We start from the raw sequence: 18,423 nt of genomic DNA on the forward strand, positions 1-18,423 counted from the left end.
AAGAAATTCGAGCATGGTTGCACGAATATCATGAGGTACTTCATTGCTACCAGTGGTATAATTTTTTTTGTCGAGTTTTGTCCAAGTTTCTTTAAATCTTTTGAAAAGTGGCATGTCTGGACCAGAAGTTGCACTCATTAGAGAGTCAAAACATCCCTTTAAAACTAACTCAAAAATGTGATGACAACAAGGAAGGTACAGCAGATCACGATCAAACAATTTTTCTAGATTAATACAGGCACCATTTATTCGGCCTGTGTTGCTGGCTGTTGTATCACAGCAAAGTGCTTGAATTTTATCGTTTAATCCCCACTTTTCAACTGCTTCATAAATAGCCATGGCTTGTTCTTCTCCTGATGAGGATGGGATTTCAGGAACTCCCAACATTTGCTCCTTGCCTTGGAAAGTTACTATTATTGCCAGTCTGTCAGTTTTTTCGACTCCTGCAAGTGTTGGGAGCAATTTTCCATCCCAGTGTAAGACAAGCTCTTGGCAATCATTTAAATTAAATTTTTTCTGAATTTCCGCATGTCTTTCTTCTCTAAATTTCTTTCGGAGGCGTTGAAGAGAAGTTCGATTAATGATCAGGTCTTTAGTATCAAGTCCAAATGCTTCTGCAGCAGCTACCAGTATGTAAATTCCATTTCTATCTGTGATTTTACATCTATCAAAAACTTCAGATAGACGAGGAGTAAAAAAATGCAATGTACCTCTAGTTTCTGCGTAAGTCGTACTGTCCGTACTCTCAAGTGTGTCTATATCAGTTTCTGGTAATTGTTTATCAATGACAGAAGAAGGGCTGCTACTGTCGTCAAAACCGTCACTGCTTGGGTTGCTTGAAACTATATCATAAGATGTGTCGACTAATTGTCGTTCCATTTCTTCATAAGTTCATTTCTTTCGGGCAACTTCTGTTCTGTTTTTCTTTGATTTCCTTTCTTCTTTTTGTGTTAATTTTAGGTCAACACCAACCATGGAGCCCGGTCTTCCTTTTTGGCGCTGAAGAATTAGAAATTTCCTATCTTCTTCAATTTTGATGTCTTCTAAAGCATTTGCATGAGCAATATCGAAGAGATCGTCCATAATTTCTTCAAAAGAATCTCTTCTCATTTTTCCTTTCCCTGAAGTTCTCGAAAAACTTTTCTGCAAATGTTTCCATTCATCATGGAGTTTGACTAACTTGTCAACGCAGTGATCCGTTCTTTTAGTGGTAATTCTTGCCTTTTGCCAAAAAACAGATACTTTTTGAATCACTAATGTTGCACTTTCTTTTTTTGTCATATTTACAACTTTTATATTGTAAAAAAAGACGCTCAAGACTTGTCTATTCGATGGTAGCTTTGCTCCAACAGTTTGATTAGAAATGTTGCCAACAAGATCAATGTAGAAATCTTTTCTCAACTTGTTTAATGAGCTACCGGAAGACGTTGATGCCATTTTGCAAGTCGGAGTTGATAATGACACGAAAGTCAGGCACAAGTTACCAGCAGCACTCTTGGGGGCTAAGGCCCCTAGGGGCTCTATTGTGGGCAGCTGCTCCCACGCTCACCCAAGGTCTTCTCTCACCCCCGCTTGACTTTTGACCTCTGACCAAATGTGGGGTCTTCTTCGGAAGGGGATGGTGGGAAACGGTTAAGGGGGATGGGAGATATACTGGACAGAGAGAGGACTGATGTTCGCCTAAAAGATGTTTCAATTGGAACTCTTATTTTGTACAATTCATCAAATTTTCTTCTAAATAGATGTAGATCATATGTATTGTGACTCTATTTAAAACTTGGGATTAAAAAGCAGCAGTCTTTATCATATCAAAGCAGCAAACTACCGTAAAAATGAAACATGTTCTCGGCTCGACAATTGATTTGTTTCATGTATTGGAATAATAAACGATGGAATGGTAATGATGGTAATGAACAAAGACAAGGTTATACTTAGTTAGAAAATAATCAAACGAAGCACATAATAAAAATAGAGTTAATTTAAGTTTATCCAATCATTTGGGAAAAAAAATAGGATTTGATTAATAATACAAACATTATATTTACTATCATGGTCCTAATCCTGATATATATGATAATACTCAAATTATATTTTTAATTAGTTTAAAAATTACTCATAAAATTAAGTGTGACTACAAAAATAACTCAATTAAAAAGTTGACAGGGAAATTTTCATAAGATTGATGTAGAAACAATTGCAGTAGCAAGAACGCGTCATGAGTAGTGAATGGTGTCTTGGTCAAAAAGCTTTGATACCACAAAAGACGTCAGAGGAAAAAGGGGGAAAGACATAGAAAGTCTATGAAAAACCAGTTAGAGCAAAATAACACCTGTAAGAAGATATAGGTACGTCAAAAATGTAAATATGCGAGATGCTTTTTTTTTTTTAACTTGAAAAGATTTGAAAAATTCCTTTTTTGGAGAAAATTTGATAATTTCATGCTTGTTGCGGCACCCCTTAAACTTTTCCGATTGAGCTAATATTTTGAACACATCATTTTTTTTTGTCCATTGGAACAAAATAGGGGGTTGGGAGCTAACTTTTTCGAAAGTTGAAAAATAAGGGCCACCCTAGTATATATATATAACTAATGTCTTTTTACAGTTCTGTTCAACAAGGAAAAGTGCTATACAAACAGCCTGCATTCTGTCTGGTAGTGCAAAGTTTGTGCTAAATGCACAACACAAACATCAGCTAATAGAAGTAGCTAACATGATGCATGACAATAAACTCAGAGGTAAAAAAATTCCGATTTAACACATTCTTCCAACATTTCTTATTCTTTCACAATTATTTTTATTCATCTTACTTTTGCCTTGAGATGGGAATGGTCAAGAAAATCAAAAATGTTGGAGAAAAAAAAATCCTAGGGTTTTTTTGCTTTTTTTTTTAAAGAAAAGGGTTTATTTTAACAGTGGGCAAGAATTGCATTTTTGAAAATTCTAGCATAAAAATATGTATTCAGAAATTTATTTTACTTACATTTGATTTTTTTTTTTTTTTTAAATATTTTTTATGGACAGTATTTGACATAAAAACACTAACTTTGATAATGTATGCCCTAAAATAGCGTAATTTCCCTGTACATCCAAGTATTATTTGCTGCTTTTCCCATCAAAACTATTATGTATACACAGGACAGAATTTATTTATTAGTTGAAGTGTTTAAGTATAAACTCTAATATATTTCATTTAATGTATGTATATCTTTGTCTCAGAGCAACAGTAAGACATTTAAGCCCGGGAGTAACAGTAAGATATCCTAATGTTGCTCTGAGACAAGGATATATGTACATAAATACATATAAATGCATGTAATAAATTTTTAAAGCATAATAAAACTTTCAATTAAAAATTTCAAAATTAAAAAAAAAGAAAAAAGGTTGATACTAAAAAGTTTGATTTAGCAAATTTACAAAATCGGATTTTACTTAAAATTAAGCCTGATTGATGATTTGACTAATTTAGATAATTTTTGATGTTCTGAACAGAAAAAACTACCAGCTTTTTTCCCCCTCTTTTAACAGCAAACGTTTTGTGTAAATTTATGCTTAAAAGAAAATAACACGGATTGCATGTTTCTTTTATCCCTTCAAAATTTATGTTTTTCAAGAAAAATGTAGTAGTTAACTACATTTTGAGTTGCGGGAAAAAAAAAAAAAAACAATTTTCCCATTTTTACTTCCTTTTACAAAAAAGGAAGTACTGTATTCGCGAAAAAAATTTCACTCAAAAATCGACCTTAATTTCCATTTTGCTCACCCCCGAGTGAATGTTGAGTTTTTTTTTTTCGACCCGACCACACGTGGATATATGCCTAGAAACTCACAGACACCGAAATACCCATTTTGACAATCCCCGAGTTAATTACAACAAGTTTTCTCGTGACATCTGTATGTATGTGTGTATGTGCTTATTTTCATATGTATCTCGCATAACTCAAAAACCGTATGTCTTAGAAAGTTGAAATTTGATACGTAGATTCCTAGTGGGGTCCAGTTGTGCACCTTTTCTTTTGGTTGCATTTGGATGTTGGATTCCTAAGGGGGTCTTTTACACCTTTTTATAGGGAAATGATTGTTAATTTCAATGCTAACTCAAGTGACGTTATGATTTGGCAAACACTTGACGATATATCGCCAAGCTTTTGGCCGCCAAGTTTTGTCGCCAACTTGTCGAAATATTTGGGGATTTTTTTTTTTAATTTTTAAATCTGGTTTTAGTTCAGCCAAATGTTGGTGATGTTTAAAGAATTGATCACTGAATGACATTAAAATTGCCAATAATGGGGAAATAAATCTGTGTAAAACATTTTTTTTTGCTTCGGTTCGCAAGAAATTGGGGTGAAAATATTTAGTGTGTTTTCTTGCTTACTCCAAGGCACTCTTATTAAATTGGCGTAAAAGGAAGTCATGTGATGCGCACATCAGTTAATTTCTAGAAAAAGAAATCGGATTTTTTTTCTGTCGCCTGAACACTTCCAGAAAATTTTCACATCTACTCTTGTTATTAAATATTAAAAACAAATGTTTGCTCAATATTATTCTTCATCATCACTAATCCATATCAAATTGTATCCTGTCATATGATAATGTAACGTTGCTAGTATCTTATATAAGTCTGCCTTGTAGCCACGGTTAGAGTGAGAGTGGCATAAATCATATTAACTTAGTTTCAAGACATCAAAGGTTTTGTGAAAACATTTGCAAATATTCAGAGTTGCGTGAATTTTAACTTCAAGAGAATTACACTAATTTATGCTTAATGTAATTGCTGTTATAATGTTATCAAAATGAATCGACCCTGATTTTCTCTATGCATTTTTATGTTAAAAAACTCACTTTATGTGATCATTACGTTATTTAATGTATCAGTATTCAAATCAGGAATCTGGTTTCTACTGGAAATGATCAGAAATGTTTCTTCTACTCAAGATTTTACAAAAACATTATTCAAAAAACTGAAAATGATATAAACCCCTTCAGGTATGACATTGTAAAAATGGATGGAAATTTATAAAAATATTACTATTGCTTCCACATTTACATAATCAAAAGTTTTCTAGAATGGTATAAGAAAGCAGAAAAGGAAGGAAACTGATGAGTCAGAGGAAGAATGCCTTCATGTTAAACCACCTCTTATTAATGCTGAAAAGAGGAATAAATTGAAAGTGTTGATACATGGATAGTGGCTAAAGAAACATTAATTACTAAGCAATTTAAAAATTAGCTTCTAAAAATGTAGACTAACAATTGATGCTATGAACTATTTATTGTACTAACAATTGATGTTTTTTAAAAATCATGTATATGTTCTACATTTTAATGGAAATGTATAGTACATAAATCTGAGTTTTTTAATTTTATTTTGGAACTCTGTATGTGTTGCTTAAGGTGGTGAATTTATCTTGTTTCCTTATTCGTTTCATGTTATCAATCGGATCCTATTGTTAAAATCATTGCATCTCCACTAAGTGAAGACTACTGTATTTGCCTTTAAACAAAAATACTTTTTAAATTATGCTTTTATCAAAAGTTTCTTGTAATATGTTTTAAAGTACAGTAAAGCCTGTAAAGTTGACCACCCTTGTAAGTTGACCACCTGTCTAAGTTGACCAATAAAGTAATGCACCGCAAGTGGTCAACTTACACAGGTTTCACTGTAACTTTAAATGACTTACGCTACCTACATTCTGCATTTACGATGGGTTTACATAAAGAGAGTTAAAAAATATGTGGAATGACTTTATGTAATGGCCTAGTGGCACCGGCACGGCTTTGCCCGTAGTAGAAAATTAAAAGGTCTTTTGGTTCACCTGTATACACAAATAATGTATGATGAATTTCTTGCGAATTGGCTTGCCCATGTTACGGTTCTACGTTATGATAACTTGGTAATTTACTCGTCCCTCTTATGATAATTTTGCTCGTGAAAATATTCTTAAAATTGGAATAGAAAAAGAACAAAATTGAATTTTCGAAAAATCGCTTCAAGGTGCACACACCCATGCTACAAACTAACTTTTTGCCACATTTCATGAAAATCGGCCAAATGGTCTAGGCGCTATGCGCGTCACAGAGATCCAGACAGAGAGATATCCAGACAGAGAGACTTTCAGCTTTGTTATTAGCAAAGATTAGAGAAACTTCTTCTCAGCCAAACATTCTGGCTGCTAGTTGAATCCGGGGCATGGAAACTGACTGACCCTGCACATTCTAACCATGACATCTGCACAATCATTTCTAAATTTTGCACTATATTAATGTTGTTTAAGCACTATAATTTTCTGCATGAAGTAGCCATCATTTTTACTCTTTATTACCTTACTCCTTTCAACATCAATAAAATATTTTTTATTTTTCCCCCCAACAAGAATGTATTTTGAGCGGCATAGGTATTCACCATGCAGGGCTGGAGGTCTCAGACAGAAGACTGGTGGAACAGCTGTTCTTGAACAACTCTCTGCAAGTTTTAAGTATGTCTCTTCTTTCATTATGGTCAAAATATCATTCATAATTTTTAATGGTGAAGTAGTCTTACTCGTACATGAATGCTTAAGCACAATTTGATTTTTAGGAGTGCTTATTATCATTGGCACATGACAGTAAAATTACTTTTATTATTGTATCATACATCCAGTTCAACTCCTCCATAAGTGCTTTTTTTTTTTTTGATTTTATGGCAGTGTTGCAGCAATACCATGTTCAAATTCGAAACAAAATGCAATTAAAATTAATAACCATACATATATATGCATGCATTAAACGGAATCACTTGTAGCTTTATTTCGTTTCAAAATCTAACAGAGTACCCTCTAGCCCCAAAATAGATATGAGTTTTATCTACCATTTGCAATAATTATCTCAAAAATTTTAATTTTTGCATTTGCACCCCTTTTGCTTTTAAGAACTCTGCTGTTGGAGCCATATTTTAAAAAAGTTTCTGTTTTGAGGATGTCTTTTTCAATTGAAAATTTTTCTTAAGGTAAAATTTAAGAAAAAATGCTTCAAAGTTATAGCAATTTATTCACTTAATAGTTGTAGTAATTCATCAATATTTCGTTTCAGTTGCAACAAGTACACTTTGCATGGGAGTGAATTTTCCGGCACACCTAGTCATTATCAAGTCCACTGCACAATATGCTGCGGGGTGTTATAGAGAGTATTCAGAGACCCAGATCTTGCAGATGATCGGAAGAGCCGGAAGGCCTCAGGTACTGAGATTGTTTTTTCCATTTTGGTTGCTTCGTACATTCATTCAGGGCAACTTTTATCGTCAATTTCTCTAATTTTAACTGCTCACGCATATTTTAATAGTGCTATAGCATCTATAAAAAATGCTAAATAAAATTTCAAAGTCTTGTATATAGTTATTTACAAGGGGCTGTCCAGTAAATATGCAAACTGAGGCCATAGAAACTTGATTTTGCAAAACTTAGTCTATTTTGCCCCCTTCAAAGTACTCTCCATTCATTGTTGTGCATTTATTCCAGCTTCTTTTCCACTGTTTAAAGCATCCTTAGAAATCCTTGCAGTTAAGTTTTTTTTTTTTTCTCGCCATTTCTTGTGTTCAAATCTTGCCAATGATGTCCCCTCATCACATTTTTGCATTGTGGGAATAAGAAAAAGTTGCAAGGGGTGAGATCTGGCCAATAAGGAGGATGATCAAGGATGGTGATTGAATTTTTTTCGCCAGAAGTGGCAAACAATCAATGCTGAATGTGCGGGTGCATTGTCATGGTGAAGGATCCATCCATTGCCTTGAGTCAAATTTGGTCACACAAAATGCACACCATCTTTTCAAATGCTGAATGATACTTAGCTGCTTGATTTTATCAATTTCCATTTTCAACAAACAGTTAAAATAAGAACAACAGCCCATATCAAGACCATAGGGTCATAGGCGGATTTAGGACTGAGTTCCTGGGGGGGCAGGATTGTTTTTGAGCAACATTTTTAATTCCCCCCCCCCCATGTTTTGGGGTGTTCTCCTGTGATGCATAAGGCTATGCTTTACTTTTTTTGTGTGTCGTTTTCATTAATGTGTTTTCATGCTGTCCTTTTTGAATTGACCTTAAGAGGGGTGACTGGTATCAAGAGAGTGACACAGGGCTCCCTTTTTAAGTGGGATATAGAATATCTCCAATTTTAGGGAGTCTGAAAGTTTCTCCCCCGGGGGAAATTTTGTAAAATGGATATAAAATTCTGCATTTTGAAGCATTATAAGGGTTAATTGGATAGACAAAAATCTTTAAAAAAATATATTTGTCTATTTTTTCCCCTAAGTTTTATGATTTAAATGTGTTTTGTGATGTTAGTTAATGCTTTAAAAGAAATGGTGTACAGATTTAGAAAATAGGTAACATGAGAGTAACATACTACTTATTTGAACAATTTATAATTTATACATTTGCTAAGAAATAAAATTGAAGCGCACTTTGCTTAGGGGTTTCAAAGACTTGTCCAATTATTTTCAAGATTTAGTTGGTTAGATTGAGTGTTTTGGCACAAAAGCCCTAGTAGGTTATACTGCCTCAATTCTTTTCAAGGATTTTAGAACATTTAACAATTAAAGGCACCTCATTTGCATTTTCCAGTCTCTGAAATTGAGCACTAGATTATACAACTGTACAGTATTGTTCAAACTTTGTAAAAAAAACAACTATTTTAAGTTTTCAAAAAATAAACTATAGAATTCTCATTAGAACAACCTTTTTTTAATTATAAGCAATGCAAAAAACGAAAAGGAATGTTTTTTTTTTTTTTTTTTTTTTTTTTTGTGGGCTAAACAGATTAACAATATGCAGTTGGAGCAAGATAAAAGCAATCAATGCATAAAAATTTTCAAAACACTGCATTCGAGATTAAATAAATAGCAAGATATGAAACATGTGAGTCACAAAAATGTATTTCAAGTAATATGTTACAAACGTATGAACCATGATTTTTACATTTTTGATGCAGAATGTAGTAAGGAGCTGAATTTGACATACTTTGGCATTCCTTCCCCTACCATTTGTTAGAAATTTTAAAATTTAAGGTTTGTAGCCACATGTTTTCAAATATTCAAGGCTTTCAAGCACTTAAAAATGAAATTAGTTTTTTCAAGCACTTTCCCTTTTTTAAGGAATGAATCATGCAATTTTTTGCGAGTTATGGGCCCACTTCAAAGTAGTGACCCTAAGCTATCGCTTGATTATCTTATAGGCTCCGGCCTTGTATGTAATTCACTCTTACCTGCAGATTTTTGTAATTTTTACGAACATTTGTCAGTTTTTACGATTAAGGAATTTTTACAATTTTATCAATCTGGACAAATACAAATACAAAAGTGACGACTAGCAACAATTCATGGGCCCTGGTAGGCTGGTTCTAGTCAATTTACAATCCCCAGTGAAGATCAATGGCCCTCTTAAAACTGTCTACTCCTTTGCTCATTACCACCTCTTCCGGTAAGCTATTCCAAGGTTCCACTACCCTGCTAAAATAATAATTTTTCCTAACATCCATGTTAGCCCGAGATTTAAATAGCTTAAAACAATGACCCCTTGTCCTGTTTTCAGTGCTAAACTTCAGCCCCGTAACATCTTTCGTTTTAATAAATTTAAACAGCTGAATCATGTCCCCTCGGTCTCTTCTTTGCTCAAGACTGTACATTTTTATGCTTCTCAGCCTGGAATCATAGTCTAAATGAAGAAGTCCATTTATTAGCCTTGTAGCCCGCCTTTGAACCCTTTCCAATACATTAATATCTTTCTTAAGATAAGGAGACCAAAACTGAACAGCATACTCCAAATGAGGTCTTACCAAACTTCTATATGAGGGCAGAAGAACTTCTTTAGATATGTTTGAAATAGATCTATTGATAAACCCAAGCATCTTATTGGCTTTGTTGCTAGCAATGCTGCACTGTTGGCTAAACTTTAAATCCTGACTTATTAAGACGCACAGATCAGTAACTTCTTCTGCCTGACTAATGACTGAACCTTGCAAATAATAACTTGTACACTTATTTCCATGTCCTAAAAGTAGCACTTGACATTTCCCAACACTAACAGCCATATCCCATTTATCAGCCCACTCCGTAATATGATCTAGATCATTTTGCAGCTGATTTGCTTGTTCTTCATTTTCTACACTCCCCATAACTTTGACATCAGCAAAACAATTCATGTTCCCAGAAATATTGTTATGAATATATAGTGTATAAACGTGTGAATCCAGAAGGTTCTTCAAAATCTTGCGTCTCTAACGACACAAAATATCTAGTTTTTGAAATCAAGCAAATTGAAAATGAACATTCTGAAAAGAAAGAAAACAAATCCTAACGAGTAGATTGTTCTGTTAGCGCAAATGGGGGGGGGGGGGGGGGGGGTTCCCTTTGTTTTGGGTTCTAATTTGTAAAAATAATCGTCAATTGTTATAAGTGTTGCAGCTGAATGCATAGGTTGTTTAGCCTATATTTTTATTTATACTTGCCCAAATGGTTTTCAGTCCAAAATAGTGAATTCAGACATTTTTAGAACCCCAATGACAGCTGTTCTATTTGTATTTAACGTTCTTTTTTTTTCTTTTTCCCCATCGGAAAAGGACATTCGCTATTCTCTTCATTTTCATTGAACTATTCAAAAAAGAAAAAAATAATGATTTTTCTGTTTTAAGATTTTGGAAGATGTGTTGTTACTATATAAAGTTTTCTTAAAACTGAGGGGCATTGCCCACTATGCCCCCCCCCCCCTTCTATAAATCTACCCATGCCCTTCTAAACTATTCAAAAAAGAAAAAGAAAAAAATTTTTTTTCAAATTTTTGGAAGGTGTGTTGTTACTACATAAAGTCCTCCCAGAACTGGGGGGGGCATTGCCCCTCTCTGCCCCCCCATAAATCCGCCTATGCATAGGGTTGCAGAAGTTCGCTAATTTATTGGACAGACCTTGTAAAATTTTAAAAACAATAATTTTAAAAGCTATTGAAAATGAGTTATACTTGGCAGCAAAAAAAAAAAAAAAAAAAAAACTTCAAAATACTTCTGACACCATTCTTCCTGGTTCTTATGTAAAATGGCCCCTTGAATCTAGAATTTAGAACTGATAAGCAATGAAAGCAGTGCATCTCCAGAAGGATTTATTATTCTTGTAAAACATATGTTAGACTTACATAAATGTTAAATGCAAACCTGTTTAGTATTCAATCACCTTTTGACAGAGGCGGAACTTGGGACTGAAAAGTAGGGGGGAAAGGGCAAGAAAAAGGACAACTAAGAGCCATAGGACTTTTAGCAACAGCAAAAAAAAAAAAGGAAAGAAAAAAGAGAGAGAAAAAAAGTACAAAATTTTAATAATGCTGGTTTGGAGAGCAGATGAGTGGTAATTGATGTAAATCTAGCAATCACACATTTTTATTAAGCTTTTGATAAATTTTGTACCAATAATTTTCCCCAAAGAAACACTTAGACATGAATTAGACTTACATTATTTCCCCCAAAGTATTTTGGGGTCTCACAAAACCTTGGGAGTGATTTCATTGAACAAGTATGGCTTGTTTTGAAGTAAAACAATTGATTTACTAATATTTAAATGATCCTTAAAAAGTGGAGGTGGCAGTCCCCCCCTCTCCCCCCTCCGAATCGCCGTCACTGCCTTGTGAGAAAGTATTCAACTATTTATTACTGAACTTATTTAAAGTTAATAATAATAGTGTTGTTGTTGTTAGACTTTTTTAATTAATACTTATTAAACTTTACTTACTGATGTAATCAATGCAGAAAATAAACTTGAGTTGTTTTAAAAATAAACATTTAAGCTATTGGGAAGGAACATATATGATAGGAAGCTAAAAGAACTATTAAAAGTTGATATTGGGGCTCAGCATTGCAAACTCTTTTAATTTTGGATAAATTATTGTCCAAAATCTACAAATAATATGTATTTCGATTTGTAAAATCCTTCTTTCCCTACATTTATTTGCATGCTCTCTCTTTCAAATAGTTTGATTCTTCAGCAACTGCTGTGATAATGACCAAGATGAACCACAAGGTAACTATGGAAGAAAAAAAAAACTCTTCATTTTCATTTTGTCTTTTTTGAATTGCTATAAATTTCAATCTTAAGAGATTCCAATCAGGAAATAACAACAAAGTAAACAAAATAACAGCTCTCGGTTGTCTGCTCACTTAGTTTTTCGCTTTTTGTGCATGTTATGAAGATTAGAGAGACTCATCAAAAAGTCTGAATTGTCACTCTTATACTTTTTTTTTCTTATTTTAAATTTTTACTACCCTAAGAGATCAAAGAAGTTGTTTGACTTATTGAAACTAGTATGTTGTGGCCATCACAAAACTTTCTTCTATATTTTTCTTTTTTTCTTCTGATCTCTCCCCATGCTTGACGAGGAAGCAATATTCCCAACAAAAACAAAATTACGCATGCAAAAACTTGACGACCATCCCAATGTCTGAATCATTGCAAAAGCAAAGCAAAGAGCGAAAATTGAAAATTGTTTTAAAAGCCTTGCTTGAATTACAAATATTTTATTTGTTAACAAACATAAGATGGCAACAGTTAAAAATTTTAAATCATTGAGATAATATTTCCGATCATTTCCATACAATTAAAATCACGAGAAATACGCAGACGACAATCTATTACGATTCATGTTTCTTATTGTTGCATTAATAAAGCTATTTTTATTCACAAAAAAAAAAAAAACACTTTGGAGCAATTGGCGTCAAAATTGAACCAAAGCCTGTTTGCATATGGATTCACAAATATTCCAAATTTCAACCAGAACGTAGTATTACTTCTTGAGATGGTGCACTCACAATGGAAAAAAAGAACGGGCGATTGCACCACCCCCCTTTTTAGCTGTTGACACCAAAATAAAATCAGCTCTTATACCCACTACGGGCTACTTGCCGATAAATTTTTCTTTCATTCCGTTCATTATTTCTTGAGATGCAGCAGTCACAATTGACGACAAAAAAACGTTCTATAGCTCCACCCCCGTTTGAGTTATTGACACCAAAATTGAATCAGCACCTGTTCCTGTTAATGGCAACATATGGACCAAATTTTGTTTGATTCCGCCTGTTACTTCCTGAGGAATAGCAAGCACACGTAACTCAAAAAACGTCCCATTGCTCCACCCCCCTTGGAGGAATTCGCGCAAAAAACCAATGGGCGCAAGTTCACATAGGGGCACATATGTGTACCAAATTTCGTTCGATTTCATGCGGTAGTTTTTGCTGTAGAGCGGCCACAAAAAACTGGTCACACACAGACGTGACACACACACATACACACACACACACACAGACAGACGTTTTCCAAAAATAGTCGAAATGGACTAAGCACACCTCAAAACATTCGAATCCATCAAAATTCGAAAATTTGCATGAATCCAATACTTTCTTCTATATATTAGATATAGAAGAAAGTAAAAAGGAAACTCTTTAACTGCTTGGTTCTAATATTATTGCAATAATGAAAAGTGATAGATTTATTCACTAAATCTCAGAAAATGCTATGTAAATTTTTAGTAAGATCTAATACAGTAACCTTTAATCTTGGTTGTGTTATTAATAATGTAATTAACTTTATTTTTTGTTCCTTGTTTTTGAAGATTTGTTTTTAACATCAGTGCGGTTTAAAAAAACTTCTTGATTTACCAACCTTGCTGTAATAAAGCTGTGACCAAGTTTCAAATTGCCATTTACCATGATTGCTTATCCAAGCATTTAATAATGATAGGCATTTTCCAGGGTCCCTTGTGTAAAACATATGACACCACCAAAGAAATGGTTTCATTTACTTAATGTTGGATAGAAAGATATAATTGATCATGAAAAACAGTTCTTACCCAACCAATCTAACAGAGGCGTAGCTAGACCCGACTTTTGGGGGGGGGGGGTCTTCTTTTCCAATATATATATATATATATGTAAATTTTTTTAATATTAAAAAAAAATAAGAGGGAGGTGAATCTTACATACCTTGGAATGGGGTGCCCCAATTCCGATACTTGTGTCAAAAAAAAACAAAAGCTAAGAATTTTTTATTTTTTTTTAATGTTGTGAAAAATTCAACTTTTTTTTCTTTTCCCTCCATTTAATTTAAAGTGAAATTTTCTAGCAACGTCTTGTCAAAACCAGTCTATCCAAATCAGGGGGAAATCAAATATCTGATGAGCGTGTTCCGTTCATTTCAGTGTGACTGCTTAATTTAGATGCTAACACACATCTACAAAAGCTGGCATTCCTGAAATCTAATAGATACTTCCATTTCCACCTGTAAACTGGATGTTTGGCTTTCAATCTCATCATTGGTCAGACTATAAAGACTATTTTTACTAACTTGGTTTGCACTAAAAGTATGAAACAAAATAAAAAAAGACTTCTTGAATTATAACCCGCAAAAAATGAAATTTCTTTTCATATTGTTATATTTATATGTTGCTTTTTATGTATTTACATTTATGCTAATTCTAAAGCAGTTAATAAAATTTGAATAAAAAAGTTTGGGAAGAAATATTGGCGGTAGAAAGTTATTCTCTCAACATCATACCATCAGTTCACCTTTCAAGTCTTTATTTTTAATTTTATTAGCTGCTTTAGAATTTACATAAATATCTTTTTGAGAGAGCAACAGCAATTCCGGGTATTATAAATAGTAGTTGGAGGCAAAGCCACTTAGTATGCAGTCCTCGTCATAAATACAGTTGCAGTCAGTTGTGACTCTGAATAGGAATAGGATAAATAGAAGTCTTTTTTATTTTCTACTTTTTAATCCAAACCAAGCTAATAAAAATAATCTAGATTCATTTCGTTTTTAAACATTTTATTCATGTAATGCTATGCAGTTTTTCTTTTGAATTAAAATAAAATAACCTTCAGAAGGGTCCGATGGGACTAATGCTGCTTTGCAGACTGTACTTCGTTTTCTTCACACGATGTTAACTTTCTCTTTTTAGAGCAATCCTTTTCGTCATTTTAATTTTTTTCTTTGGATTGAAAAAAGCTTGTTATCGGTTTTTCTCGCTTCATTATGCAACAACTTTCACTTAGAATGTACTATTTTAAACAGACTGTACGTTTCCAAAAGAAAACGCTGTAAATACTGGCTGAAAAATCAATGTGATTGCAATGGATACTCTGGTTAGCAAAGGTCGTTTTGACTATGACCTATGACACACACGAGACCAGACCAACGAAAACCTCTATCGTCTCGAATTCCGGTTATGCTATCATTTTTGGATTCGAAGCCTAATGATCTTTAAAGCAGCAAACAAAAACATTTTCAACTCAGAAAGAGAGGAATTGTCTTCAAGAGCTAAGGAGGCAGTGGAAAAAAGTTAGAAATGTGTTCCACGAGTAGGCTTTCCAGAAAGATTGACCAAAGGACAGTCGTTTCGCGCACTTTCTTGGAAGAAGAGTTAAAGGGTGAAATTCACAGGTTTGACATGTAAAATGAACATTTCAATTTCATGGTTAAAGGTCATTCAAGTTAAAAGCCATTTCGCTCTGTTATCTGGATTAGTACTGTTCTTTGGTTACTCTCTTTCTTAAAATTGAGATTCCTTAGAAAACCGAAATGATTGGAGTGAGAAGAAAGTATAAGTTCAAGTGATGAAAAAAGGAAAATCGTAGAATACTGGCCAAGTTAGATTTGCAGCAATTGCTAGCCTCAAAAGGATAAGTAATGAATCCAAAAAAAAAAAAAAAAAATCAGGGACCAAAAAGCAGTAAGACTTTTTCTGTAAAAAGATATGCTTAAAGTTTCTTTTACTGTCAAAATGATTCCTTAAACTCGCTATAAAGCACTCAATAATGTAATAATAGAATAAATACCTAACAAAACTAATAAAGAGGAATTTTATTCAAGAGCCCATATTGTCTTTAGTATCGATTTCTAATTTTCACTATCATTTTTCAAATTTCTATAAAAAGATTCTTAAGCCCCCGTATTTCAAAACTCTTTATCTCGATTTTTTTTCTTTAATGTGAAATTCGAAATATACAGATTCGACTGCATGCAATATTCCCACTGCGCTGCTCATTCAATTAAATATATTTAACAATTTGCAGAATCTATGACAAAGAAAGGCTGCATATACGTGGATTTCAAAAATCAATCTCATTCCTAAAGCGAAGTGTCAAATTTCACTCAATTATCAAAAAATTGTCGCAGCAGAGGGAGACAGACGTCTTTATGCTTGGGAGGACACATGGAGCAGATTTTCAATGGCATTGGGGGGGGGGGGAGGGAATTTTTGACCTTTGTTACTCAGAAAAAAGTCGTTTTGATTTTTTTTTCTTTTTCTTTCTTTCTCTTCCCTCTTGTTTTTCTCTTTTTTTTTTGAGACTAACGTGTCGGGGGGGGGGGGGGGTTGTCCCCAACCCCCCCCTTTATCTACGCCCCTGCAATCTAAACAGTTTGCAGAGTACAATTAAACAGTTCTAGTAACAAAGTTAAAGTGGTTGTAAAAAAATACAGAATAAATAAGTAAAAACAAACATTGCATCCGCCCTTTTTACCTAGTTTTCAAATAGTAAAGTCATTGTTCATTAAAGGAACAAGATCTTCACTAACAAATCACATCATCTTTACTAATAATAAAGCTAAAAGTCTCTCTGTCCAGATCTCTCTCTGTCTGTCAGGATCTTTGCGGCTAGACTGTTCGGCCGATTTTCATGAAATTTGGCACAGAATTAGTTTGTAGCATGGGGTGTGCACCTCGAAGCGATTTTTTGAAAATTTGATTTTGATCTTTTCCCATTCCAATTTTAAGAACATTTTCCCGAGCAAAATTATCATAAGATGGACGAGTAAATTACCAAGTTATCATAACGTGGAACCATAACGTGGGCCAACCGACTGGCGAGAAATTCATCATATATGATTTGTAATTATACAGGCGAACCAAAAGACCTTTTAATTTTCTACTACTGGCAAAGCCGTGCTGGTGCCACTAGCTGAAAAAATAGAAACACAAATGGCCAAAACCCTCTTAAACCATCTGAGAGTTGACTTGCCGAATTTCGTGGCAAAGTTATTTTGGCTGTGCAAGTGAAGTAACAACAGCCAGCAGCCTCGTTTACATGACTTTGCATACAACCTATACCTGATCAGTCCCCTTGATTGGCCAATACAAATGCATGTACAAGTGATTTTTCAGTGTTCTAGAAGGAATGACGGCATGGACAAGGCCCTTAGATTGACTCGTAGCCTTTCAAGCAATGTTCATATGGCAGAAACGTCATTCATTAAGGAACTACAGTAACTTTTAATTAGAACAAGCAAGGTAAAGATTACACAATAAAAACTTAATCTACCCTTTCAATGACTATAATAATGATAATCTATCTTCGCTAAATAGACATTCTAAGTCCTATTACTTGTCACCCTGCTGCTCACTCAACTCTTTGAATCCATGGGCGTCATTGGCACGGGGGACAAGGGGGACACGTGCCCCTCAATATTTTGAACTCATCAAAAGTCCCCCTCAACATTTCAGAATAATAAATGCACATACAAAAAATTCCTGTCTTACTCATTTGTGACAAAAAAAAAAAAAAACAGAAAGAAAAAAAAAAGATTTTGGACCAAAATAGAGCTGCTGAGCTACCAACACAACAAACGGAAAATGACACTCCCAGTCCAGCAAAAACTGGCTTATCTATAACATTTGAGGAACCATTTGAAAGTCACTTGATTTTCCCACTGTTCGCTGTCCGTTTTCTCTTTCTTGCTTTTTTTACCCTCTTCTTTATCTTTTTTCCTGCATCTTACTTCCCACCTCCTACTAACAAAACTCATTAAAACTACGATCCACCATTCAAATCCCCCCACCATCTTTCTGACCACTCGGAAGGGGTGATAAATCTTTATTGGGGTTCGCTTCGTATTTCCTTCCCTTGATCACATGATCTTAGAAGATCAAGATCGAATCTGTCCCCTGCAAAAAGCGTATGTTATTTTCTATCCAAACACAGCAATTTTCGGACAAGAAAATTTCTGTAATTCGAATTATCAATTTCTCCAAAACTTCAAGGTGAATTTTAATTGCTTTACGGTAAGTATCTTTTTTTTTTCGTAGGAAAAGGCATTACAATGTAAAGTTATTGGAAGTCCTCTCAAAAAATATTTGAAGGCACCCTCATCAGAAAAATACCTCTTTAATTTCTGCTTCCTTTAGGGGGCTTCTCGATACTTTTAGCGCCCTTCTGTGCCATCAACACTAGGGTTTAAATTAGAATCGGATATTTTTTGTTTTCTTTTGTTTTTTCTGAGCCTAAAAAGAGTCTTAAAACAGTTTTGAAATGTATTCGTTTACAAAGCTGTTTGAGTTTTTAAAATGACTTTTTTTTTCTATCTTTTTTCATGGTAAAATAAGTCTTTGTTGAAAAAGCGAATATTATAAGAAAGTTT

General features: G+C 33.9%; 1 protein-coding gene across 1 annotated transcript in view; it reads left to right on the top strand.

Annotated features, from left to right (window-relative positions):
* Positions 1-18,423, top strand: part of LOC129223311 (probable ATP-dependent DNA helicase HFM1) — a 120,561-nt gene that overhangs the window by 42,969 nt on the left and 59,169 nt on the right. Inside the window, exons 11-14 of the mRNA XM_054857877.1 lie at positions 2,605-2,737; positions 6,374-6,475; positions 7,068-7,213; positions 11,986-12,033. Coding sequence (XP_054713852.1) covers positions 2,605-2,737; positions 6,374-6,475; positions 7,068-7,213; positions 11,986-12,033 — 429 coding nt within the window. The remainder of the gene's footprint in view (positions 1-2,604; positions 2,738-6,373; positions 6,476-7,067; positions 7,214-11,985; positions 12,034-18,423) is intronic.

The sequence above is a fragment of the Uloborus diversus genome, chromosome 5 (genome assembly GCF_026930045.1).
Source record: "Uloborus diversus isolate 005 chromosome 5, Udiv.v.3.1, whole genome shotgun sequence".
NCBI lineage: Eukaryota > Metazoa > Arthropoda > Arachnida > Araneae > Uloboridae > Uloborus > Uloborus diversus.